Below are 12,010 nucleotides of genomic sequence, written 5' to 3'. Positions count from 1 at the left end.
TTTACAGAGCCTCACTAGCCATTCTGGTGAGGCAAATGCGATGAAGCCCATTCAGTTCCTATGGGCTTTATCACATTTGCCGAGTGGGAATTGCTAACACAGCTTTGTAAAAGGAGCCCTAAATGTTATTCATGTTGTTAAAGAAAAAGGAATTCCTGCTATGCTACTGTTGTTTGACCAGGAAAAGGTATATAATAGAACTGACTAGAAGTTTGTACTTTTAAATTTACTAATAATGGAGTAGGGGCAAGCTTTTGTAACTGGGTGCCAAAACTATCTGATGCTCCAAGGGCCTGAATTAGGATAGTTGGACATTTCAGTACAGAGAAAAGCTAGACAAAAGTATCCCCACCCTTCTTTTGTCCCTGGTTCTTCAACTTGTATCTATTCATACTGATACAAGGAGTAAAAAATTGTGGGAAATAACTATACTAGCAATAAAACCACACATTACTGTGCAAAACCTCCTGATGATATGGAAGGACTTTGGAGCAGTATGAGATTAACATTAACTGTAATAAAACTGTTGCTCTCAATAGCAACAGAAATAAAGCACATCAAAGAGAAATTTTCTTCCAAATGGGCAGCCTAGATCCTGAAATATCACATTGGCCTGATAATAAGGGTAAGATATTTTTTCATATTATGCATGTCATAAGAACATAAGAATAGCCATACCTGGTCAGACCAATGGTCCATCTTGCCCAGTATCCTGCTTCCAACAGTGGCCAATCCAGGTCACAAGTATGTGGTACAAACCAAAATAATAGCAACATTCCAAGCTACCAATTCCGGGGCAAGCAGTGGCTTCCCCATGTCTGTCTCAATAGCAGACTACAGACTTTTCCTCCAAAAACGTGTCCAAACCTTTTAAAAACTCAGATATGTTACCACTTTTACCACATCCCCTGGTAACGAGTTGCAAAGCTTAACTATTCATTGAGTGAAAAAATGTTTCCTCCTATTCATTTTAAAAGTATTACCATGCAACTTCATTAACTGTCCCTAGTCTTAGTACTTTTTGAAAGAATAAACAATGGATTTACGTTTACCTGTTCTACACCACTCAGGATTTTAAAGACCTCTATCATATCCCCCACTTAGCCATTTCTTTTCAAAGCTGAAAAGCCCTAACCCCAAAAAGCCTACCTCATCTTACAGTCAAAGCATTCCCAAACAAACCTTCTTCTCTAAAGCCAATGGAGCTCACCCCATCAAAGTCAAAAATGGTTTCATGAGACCACAGTTCCCATGCCACCAAGGCCAAAGACTATCAGAGGAGAGCTGCCAAGCTCGTCTCACTGAGGCTGAAGTCTGCACTATAAGATCTCTGGCAGAGCCCACTTCACCTAGCCTGTAGACTGCTATAGAGGTGTCCTGGGTGGGGTAAGAGATAATGGGGTCCATCTGGACCCAGGCTGAGGAAGCAGCATCCTGAAGGAGCAGACAGCTATGTCCTGTGAAGCATGGTTGGAGAAGAGGCAGCAGAATCCTACCAGATCACAAGGTAGGAGAGACAGCCATTAAAAGTTTTAAATAAGAAGATATATATATATATGATGACCTTGGATGTAAAAAAAAAATCATTTTATATATGAGGTTGTTTTATAATTTGGAAAATTATGGTACTTAGGAATTAATTTAGCTAATGATTTCAGAAAATACATAAAGTTAAATACCCAAAGCTGTTGCTAAAAATATCAAAAGACCTATAATACTTGATTTTGTGGTTTGGAAAAAAATAGTTTCAATCAAAGATGACAGTTTTGCTACCACATTCTGTAACCTGTTCAGTTGATTTTATATAATCCTAAGCATGTTTTCTGTAAGGACAAAGGGGTCCTTACTCCTTTTACTAAGGCGCGTGCACTGCTAAACCTGTTAACGTGCCTTAGTAAAAGGACCACAAACTCAACTTGCCTTCAGGCATTTGCAGAGCAGGATTGATCCTGCACACTAGTGGACGACATCACCTGTCAGCGCACGGGCAGAACTGCTCTGCCAAAGCTCAGAATTTCCATTTTTAAAAAATTTATATTTATTCAGAGTTTAAATTTCCAACCAAGTAACTAAAACTTGTACAGAACTCAAGAGGAAATTACAAATGAAAAATTACCCTAACTGCAATTATATATGGAAACAAATCAGAGCATTAAGTCCATGACACTATGGGTGTGGTGCACAAGAGAAAAATTCAAAAAGAAATCATCATGCAATAAGCAACTTTAAGTAAGCAAGTAGCACTGAACACTCCAGATACTATCTATGAACAACTATATGGCAGCAAACTCTCTCTGGAGAGCTCATTATTTTTCAGGATTTTCAGGTCCTAGTGAAGGCAATGATTTTGACCCAACTTGATTATTGTACCCCCGTTTACTAAACTGTGTTAGCAACTACCATGTGGCAATGTCGACACAGCCCATTCTTGTGTCAACATTAGCGCACCAGCAGCCGCTAACGTGGCTTAGCAAACAGGGGAGGTAATGCTTTATATGCTGGATTACAGCGTGAATTTTGATATAAACTTCAACTTCTTCAGAACGCAGCAGCTAAATTAATCTATAGATGTAAAAAGTTTGATCAGGCATCCCCCCCTTTGCTGAGTAAATTACATTGGTTGCCCGTTGAAGCCCAAGTGGAGTTTAAGGTAGCATGCTGAGCACATTATTTCTGGAAACTGTCCATTATCTCTGATTAAATTGTTGACTTTCTTCTTCTTCAGACTTTCTCGTTTTAGCGCTATACTTAAATTAGGGTTTCCATCGATTAAGAATGTTTAACTAAAACGATGTCACGTAAGCTCTTTTTGCTATGGTCCCTTTGCAGATAAGCTCTTTATTTAATTATTTATATTTTCATAAAGGTTTAAAGACTTTCCTTTTTAGTAAATGTTATTATTTTAATTAGTGCATTTTTATTTTTATTTCTGCTTCTCTCTTAGGGCAAGCTTGTTGTCCTTGGGATTTGCTTTGTGTTACCCACTTTGATTCCTGAGTAGATATAAGCGGGATATAAGTGCCAGAACAGAGTAGAACCCTCCTGCTGCTAATGAACACAGCAAGCTGAGACGGCTCAAAAAAACAAACAAACCCTATACTTAACTGAGTTTAATTTCACAATACGTTTACATGGGTATTTAAGGGGAAAAAAAATGTGTCCCCAGCAGGAGCATTCCAGGTCTAAGAAGTAAAAAGCTTTTTTTTCTTTTCTGAGTCTCGGAAAAATCCTGAATAAACTACCTAAAGAAGGAATATCATGTTTTTTGAAAAACAAATGGAGAAGCCAATCCCTATCAAATGGTAATGTTGAAATCACCACTAAAAAAGTAGCCAATGTTACAGGTTGGGCCTCATAAGATTCCAAAATACCAGATATATTTAGGACATCCAGTTCAAATGCTGGGCACCAGATCACCACGGAACCTAGAATTTGCATGCAGGATTTCACGTGTCTGCATCATAAAACCAAGGTCCCTCTACAACCATATACCAGACTCTCAGCAAGTTAGAGGTGCAGGAACTGCCTGCTGGTCACACAAGAATCAGTTGCTGGACCGCGTGGCTCTAATGTGCTGTAAGCCGACACACAGTGCAGACAGTAGAGACGTTCTTGCAGTGGCAGGGTTAGTATACAGGGAGATGAGGAATGGGGATGGATGGCTATGAAGTCAACTGGCTGGTTTGCAAGGGTGGAGCTAAATTATTGAAAGAATTAGGGGAAGGTGAGTGAAAGAGTGTCAGATTGGTGTGACCCAGGCCACAGTGATAAGTGATGCCAAAACACAAATACCTCAGGTACAGCAATGGGGGGGGGGGGGGGGGGGGGGGGGGGGGGAGGAGTTGTTAGCTTCCTGTTGACAGCCTTTGGCATATGGTTTTCCCAACACGGTACAGTGGCACATAAGGGCTGATTTACTACAGTTTACTAAAATGTGGTAAAGCTTTCTAATTACCATGTGTTAGTTGCTAAAATTAACACATGGTAACTTTTGGGGGCATAGCTAACATCTGATCCTGTAGTTATCACACACTACATGCTTTGTGGATAATGTGGGTACATCTGTATTATCAGCAATGCAATTACTATGAAGTCCACCACCCCCCCCCCCCCCCCCCCCCGACATAGGCAGCACGATCCCTCTATCACCCAACCCCCAATCCTCTCTCAGTTCCTACTGGAGTCTTCCTGGTGGCTAGTGGGGGGCAGGAGTGATCCACAAATACTAATAATCTTGTAGGCCTAAGATAAACCTGTATATATTGGAGACCCACCATCTGCAAATTTCTCTCATGCATATTAATTGTTGGGGATCCTGAAAATCCAACAGGCTGTAGGGTCCTCAGAATAGATTTAGGAGGGCCTTTTCGACTCTATTTTTGTGAAACTACATCTCTGTATAAATCTTGTAACAACACTGCCATGAAACAAGAAGTAGTAGTTATCAGATGTTTTTATTGTGTGATACATAACTAAGTACAGTGCTGGACATATTTGGTTCATATCATGGGCAGGCTGTGCAAGGGACTGGCTTGGCATTCATAGTCTACTCTGAGGCAATAAAGAACATGGAGGTGTCCCAACTGTGGTCGGTTCTCTATTTTTTGATGCTTCTGATGCTGGGACTGGGCAGCATGCTGGGAAATACTGCAGCCATCCTCACTCCCCTGACAGACAGCAAGTTCCTTTCTACCCATCTGCCTAAAGAGGTCATCTCAGGTGAGTCAACCACTGCACAAAATGAGTTATGTGGGAATGTGGGTTTGGTAGTGGGTTATTTCTCGATGGCTACTGGCTTTCGGTATCCGTAGTTTCCCACCCCTCATAGACCCAGAAAATATTTTTCAAAGTGTGTGACTGTGAATTCAAAACAAAGGATCTCCTCAAGAAGGTTTACCCATTGTTTCTATTAAAATGGACAAATAATCAAAGACATAGGTGTAGTTTGCCTGCTTAGCTTGGGGGCAGGAATGACAAGATAGGAAGTCATATTGACAGTAGGGAGAGGGTGAAGATACCACACCGGCCCCTGAAGTATTTGAGGGGTACCTCCTCAAAGTACACTTATGTTCAAAGTTTACCGTCTAGAAAAAGTAACTGATCACTTTTAAGAACAAGTCATATATGAGCCTGATATTCAAAGGGCGAGGCTCCTGTCCGGTTAAACTGGGTAGTGCTGCTGAATATCAGCTCTAACCGGTCATTTGAAAACTGGCTAGCCAAGGAGCAATCCCTGGGTGGAGTTTGGGCGGAACTGCTACTCAGTGGCGTTCCTAGGGGAGCTGACACCCGGGGCGGATCGCCGATGCGCCCCACCCCCGGGTGCAGCGCCTCCCAGATGCAGCACGACCCCCCCCCCCGGCGAAAGGACACCCCCCCGCGAAAGAACTCCCCGCCCGGGTGCATGCCGCTGGGGGGGTGCCGCGCGCCTGTCCGTCGTTCGTTCCATGCTCCCTCCGGGGCAGAGGGAGCATGGAACGAACGACGGACAGGCGCGCGCGCAGCACCCCCCAGCAGCGTGCACCAAGGGTGGACCGCCCCCCCTAGGAACGCCACTGCTGCTACTTAACTGCTTAGCGGACGTATTGAGTCCACCCAACTGCTTAAGTAAGCATATAAAGTTAGGAGGCTGTCCCAACTTTATCCACTGAGCTACCTGGGCAGCGGTCTGAACATTGGCCAGTGCCTGATTAACTTCCAGGTGCTGGAGCCCGCACATAGTCTGAATTGAATATCAAGGGTTAATTCTGCCAGGGCTGACTGCTACGGGCTGAATATTATCCCCTACATTTCTAACTGATCATTTTCAAATGTAATCTAGGACTCAACCATTTTTCTCTTCTTCAATGAGTATTAACAGTAAACAGCTCCAAAGTTGTAAGTGGACTTCTATAATACAACATACATACCTAAATAAGAGTATTATCTTAATCCTCAACGCATTTTCATTCACATTTATAACCAAGTACTGTATCTCCAAAGAACATCCGTAAATGTGTTTCACCACCAACCAAAAATGTTTGCTTTTTTGTTTTTCATTTTAAATAATAACCATTTTTGCATCATGTCTAAGATACATATCTGTTTATTGTCTCTAATAGCTAAGGGCCATGTTTACAAAGGCGCACTAGCATTTTTAGCGTGTGTTAAAAATTAGCACGTGCTAACCATGTAGATGCCCCTAGGAATACTATGAGCATCTACACAGTTAGTGCGCACTAAAAACGCTAGCATGACATTGTAAACAGGACCCCATGGGTCCTGTTCTTGCATGTAAACCAAGAGGAATTCATACTGCAGAGTGCAGTAGTAAAGCAGACAGAGAGAATAACCATATTATTATACAATGGCTATAAAATTAAAACCTGATAGAAACATAGAAACACTAGTAAAAAGGCCCGTTTTCGAAACAAATGAAACAGGCGCTAGCAAGGTTTTCCTTGGAGTGTGTATTTTTGAGAGAGTGTGTGAGAGAGAGAGAGAGAGTGAATGTGCGAGTGTGTGTGTGTGTGTGACAGAGAGTGAGTGAGTGTGGGTGTGAGTGTGTCTGTGAGAATGAGTGTGTGTGTGATGTGTGTGGAAGTGCGTATGTTTGACACAGTGAGTGTGAGAGAGTGTGTTTCACACAAATACAGTGATTGGGAGAGAGAGAGTGAGACTGTGTTCGAGTGTCTGTGTGAGAGAGAGAGTGAGACTGTGGGCGAGGGTCTCTGAGAGAGAGAGTGTGTGTGTGTGGGAATGAGAGTGTGTGTGAGAATGAGTGTGTGCCAGGATGGTCCCCCCTCTTGCAAGGTGCCCCCTCCCTGTCTCCCTGCCATGTGTAAGTGTGTATTTGTGAGAGAGTGAGTGTGTGTGAGTGTGTTTGTGAGAGAGTGTGTGTGTGGGAATGAGAGTGAGTGTGAAAATGAGAGTGTGTAGCAAGATGGGCCCCCCTCCCTCAGATGTGGCCCCCTCCCTCTCCTCCTGCCAGGTGCAAGTGTATGTTTGTGAGTGTGAGAGAGTGAGACTGTGTGCGAGTGTCTCTGTGAGAGAGTGTGTATGGGAATGTGAGTGTGTGTAAGAATGAGAGTGTGTGCCAGGGTGGCCCCCGTCCGCCAGGGTGGCCCCCTCCCTCCCAGGTGCAAGTGTGTGTTTGTGACAGAGAGAGAGTGTGTGTGTGGGGGAATGAGCGTGTGTGCCAGGGTGGGGCACCTCCCTCCCCTCCCCCTCCCAGATTTAAGTGTGTGTTAGTGACAGAGAGAGAGTGAGTGTGTTTGTGAGAGAGAGAGAGAGTGTGTGTGTATGAAGGAGAGTGTGTGCCAGGTGAAGGTGAGTGTGTGCCAGGGTGGCCCCCCTCCCACATTGTCTGCTTCCCTGCCAGGGGCCCCCCTCCCTCTCTCCCCACCTCCTCCTCCTCCAGCCCTCCCTGCCACTTGATCCCGTTCTTCGGTACTCCTCCCCCTGCCTTCTAGCACTGATGTTTACCTCCTCCTCTTCTGTCCCTTCCTGCCTCTTGATCGGCGATCTTCGTGACTCCTCCCCCTGCCTGGTACACACCTACCTTCTCCTCCTCCGGGCCGCCCTGCCACTTGATGTTGTATCTTTGGTACTCCTAGGGCTGGTGCTATAAAAAGAAGCGCTCAGCTGTCCTGAGCGCTAACTACAAAACATGTTTAAGAAAATGTAAAAACGCGGCACCGCAGGCAGCCTTGAGGCATTGGCTGCTGCCTGTGCAGGCTCCTCCCGTCTCTTACATCACTGCTCCCAGAGCGACGTAGGGGTAGTGACGTAAGAGATGGGCGGAGCCTGCACAGCCAGCAGCCAATGGCTCAAGGCTGCCTGCGGTGCTGTGTTTGTTTTTTTGTTTGTTTGTTTTTTTTACATTTTTTGTTGTTTGCGCTCAGGTTAGTCAGCTGATTGGTTTTTTTTTTTTTGTAGCACCGGCCCTGCTGCTGAACATGAAAAGCAGCAGTGGCGGCAATGGGAGCTGGGGCTGTCGCTGTCGCGGTGGAGGAAAAGTGGGCTGGCAGGGCCCGTCTAGGGCCGGCCGTGGCTACGCCCCTGGCAGCAGTCTTGAGTGATTCTACTCCTCCCCTGCCTGGGTTGGTGTTTGCTGGGGTGTGACGTTCAGTGTGTTTGCGGTGTCAACCTTGGGGGGGGGGGTGTTTTGGTGACGGGCGATGACTTTGGTGGGTGGGGGACGTGCTGAGGGGTTTTGTTCCGTGTGTTAGCGGTGGCAACCTTGGGGGGGGTGTTTTGGTGACGGTCGGCGACTTTGGGGGGTGGGGGAAGTTGGGAAGGGCGGATAGTGTGTTTCCAACCTTCTAATGGGACGTCATTTTATGTTGAGCGCTGTTATTTGCTGAGTGTCATTGCTCCGCCCTCGACGTCATTACGTTTGACGCATGGGCGGGGCAGACACTCATGGAGCAAAAAAGTGGTCTCAGCCGCCTCACTTTAGAACGTTGGGAAAGTGAGGCTTCATTAGAATGTTGGAGGTGCGTTTTATATAGAGAGATGACAGCAGATAAAGGCCAAACAGCCCATCCAGTCTACCCATCCACAGCATCCACTATCGCCTCCTCTCCCTAATAGATCCCACATGCCTGTCCCATATTTTCTTGAATTCAGACACAATCTTTGTTTCCACCACTTCCACCGGGAGGCTGTTCCACAAATTCACAGCACTTTCTATGAAGAAGTATTTCCTCAGTTACTTCTTAGTTATCAATAGAAATCAAACAAAATAAAACATGGAAAAGAAAATAAGATGATACCTTTTTTTATTGGACATAACTTAAAGTTTGATTTCTATTGATAACCTTTAAGAGTGGACTAACACGGCTACCACACCTCTCTACTCAGTTACTTCTGAGTCTATCCCTGTTCAACTTCATCCTATGCCCCCTTGTTCCAGATCTTCCTTTCAATTGAAAGAGACTCACCTCCTGTGCATTTATGCTGCGTAGGTATTTAAAAGACTATTGTTTCTCCTCTCTCCTGCCTTTCTTCCAAAGTATACGTATTGAGATCTTTAAGTCTGTCCCCATATGTTTTATGACAAAGACCAGTGACCATTTTAGTAGCCACCCTCTGGACCAACTCCACCCTGTTTATATCTGTCCATAGGTGTGGTCTCCAGAATTACATGTGGAGGGGCATTTTCGATATGACGTCTAAGTCCAATTTTGGACGTTTTGCAAAACAATGTCCAAAATCTGAACAGGAAAGAAGGTCATTTTCAAAAAAGAAAAACGTCTATCTTTTGTGTTCGAAAATACAAGGCTTTCTGATTTGGACGTTTTGTGTTTTGGTCCATTTTCAAACAAAAAACATCCAAGTGCAAAACACATAAAATCAAGTCATTTGGATGTAGGAGGAGCCAGCATTTTTAGTACACTAATCCCCCTGATATCCCAGGAAAGCAATAGGGCACCCTAGGGGACACTGAAGTGGACTTCATAAAATGCACCCAGGTACACATCTCACCATTGCTCTCTTATCTTGCCGGCTGAGCCACCCAAAACCCACTATCCCCAACTGTACACCACTACCATAGCCCTTATGGGTGAAGGGGTACTTATATGTGGGTACAGTGGGTTTCTGGTGAGTTTTGGAGGGCTCACAGTTTTTTCCACAAGTGTAACACTAGCATGCTGTTCTAATGGACCTGAATATAACATCTGAGATTGGCATAGAGGCTGGCAAGTAATGTTTTTAATCACATTTTTGGGGGGCTGGAAGGGAGTTAGTGACCACTGGGGTAGTAAGGGAAAGTCACCTCTGATTCCCTTTATTGGTCATCTGGTCATTTAGGGCACCTTTTTGTGCCTTATTCGTTATAAAAGCAGGTCTAGCTCCAAACGTCTTAGTGTTAGCCTTGGACGGTTTTGTCCTGTTCCATTATGGCTGAAAACGTCTAGGAACGCCCAAATCCCACCATTGACACGCCCCCTTGTGATTTGAACGCACTTCTGACGGACTTCATAGGAAAACGTCTAAGAATTGGTTTTGAAAATACCAGTTTGGATGTTTTAGTGAGAAAAACGTCCAAATGCAGATTTATTCCACTTTTTGGACGTTTTTCTCTTTTGAAAATCAGCCCAACAATATTCCAAATGGGGCCTCACCAGAGACTTATACAAGGGCACCATCACCTCTTTTTTTCCCGCTGACCATTCCTCTCCCTATGTATCATAGTTACGGTGGAGTATTCATAGCAGCAGCTCTTCAAGTCTATGAAACACAAGAGTGTACAAGATACCGTCATCTACTATGTTATGTTACCATGATACCTGCACCATTTCCCATGCATGTAGATCAGTGCCTCACTTAAATTGGGCAAATTTGAGCTTTACAACGATGAATCAATCTGTGTAGGTTATTCACTTTCCAAGACGGAGCTGAAACTCTTGTTTTGTTTTGTTCTCAAAGGTTTGGTGTGCTTCATCAACTGCATTATTGGATTGGTATTCACCATGCAATCTGGAAATTATTGGTTTGACATATTTAATGATTATGCAGCTACTTTGCCACTGCTGCTGATTGTCTTAGTGGAAACCCTTGCCGTTTGTTATGTTTATGGTCTTAAAAGGTAAGAACAGAACCCTTCACAGCTATATGCTGGAGGGAGCTATTGCATTTTTTAAATAATGGGCATGTACTCCCAACTGGGTCTGCATATAATGGAGACAATTCTATAAAGGACACTAAAAGAGAGCTAAGATAGTATTCTATAAAAGGCATCTGCGGTAGAGGCTGACTAAATTTTTGTTCGATTTCGGTTACCACCCTGAAACTGGCCCAAAATCCTTTTTCTGCTTAGTTTAAGTTTTGGCCAAAAGGTTATTTTAATTTTCAGCCATGGTTTTGACTGAAAATGAGTCGTCTCCCCAGTGCTTTTTTTGTAGAAAAAAAGATGCCGGTACTCATTATGGGTGGGGTCACCACATATGGCTCCACCCCTATTATAGCCACACCCACATTAGCCACACCCCTTATAATAGCCATGGTGCATATAAACAGACATCATTGAAAATATTATACTAGTATAGGAGAAAAAAATAACGTGATTTTTTTTTCATTATAAATAATTTCTGTAAGCTGTTACAGCTCCAGTATACCCAGTGCAAAATAAGACAGCAGATGTAAATTCTCAAATTGGACATATTCCAGACACTAAAATGAAAATAAAATGTTGTTTTTTTTACCTTTGTTGTCTGGTGACTTTCTTTTTCTATCCATATTGGTCCCAGTCTCTGATTCTGCTGCTCTCTATCTGTTCTCTTAACACCGTTTCCAGGGCTTCCTTTCCATTTATTTCTTTCCTTTCCTCCTTTCTTCTTCATTTCTTGCCCTATATCCGTAAGTAAAAGCTGGGTCCTCCTCTGTGGAATTGACTGGAGGAGGTATAATGTGGATCCAGCTTTTGCCTATTTTCTCCATCCATGTGCAGTTTTTCTACTCTCTTCCCTTTCCCTCATCTCCATCCATGTACATCTTCTTCTTTTATCGTTCCTCCCCTCCATCCATGTCCAGCACTTCTCCTCTCTCCTCCCCTTCATCCATATCCAGCATGTCTCCTCTCTCCCCTGCCCTTCTCTCCCATGTCCAGCGATTCTCCTCTGTCCCCTGTCCTCCCCTGCCATCCATGCCCAGCAATTCTCCTCTCTCCCCTTCCCTCTCCTCTCATCCATGTCCAGCGAATCTCTCTTCCCTGACCTCCCCTCCCATCCATGTCCAGTATGTCTCCTCCTTCCCCTGCACTCTCTTCCCATCCATGTCCAGTGATTCTTCTCTGCCCCCTGTCCTCCCCTGCAATCCATGTCCAGCAATTCTCCTCTCTCCCCTTCCCTCTCCTCTCATCCATGTCCAATGATTCTCCTCTCTCCCCTGCCCTCCCCTTCCATCCATGTCCAATGAATCTCTCTTCCCTGTCCTCCCCTGCCATCCATGTCCAGTGATTATCCTCTCTCCCCTGCCCTCCCCTTCCATCCATGTCCAGTATGTCTCCTCCTTCCCCTGCCCTCCC

The 12,010-nt window shown here is 44.4% G+C and overlaps 1 protein-coding gene across 1 annotated transcript in view; it reads left to right on the top strand.

Moving 5' to 3' along the window:
• SLC6A20 (solute carrier family 6 member 20) overlaps positions 1 to 12,010 on the top strand; it is a 140,711-nt gene that overhangs the window by 107,817 nt on the left and 20,884 nt on the right. The window contains exons 8-9 of the mRNA XM_030190010.1: positions 4,515 to 4,719; positions 10,414 to 10,573. Of these exons, the coding sequence (XP_030045870.1) occupies positions 4,515 to 4,719; positions 10,414 to 10,573 (365 nt within the window). The remainder of the gene's footprint in view (positions 1 to 4,514; positions 4,720 to 10,413; positions 10,574 to 12,010) is intronic.

This window comes from Microcaecilia unicolor, chromosome 1, assembly GCF_901765095.1.
Source record: "Microcaecilia unicolor chromosome 1, aMicUni1.1, whole genome shotgun sequence".
In the NCBI taxonomy this organism is placed as follows: domain Eukaryota; kingdom Metazoa; phylum Chordata; class Amphibia; order Gymnophiona; family Siphonopidae; genus Microcaecilia; species Microcaecilia unicolor.
This window is presented reverse-complemented; position numbering and strand designations above follow the sequence as displayed.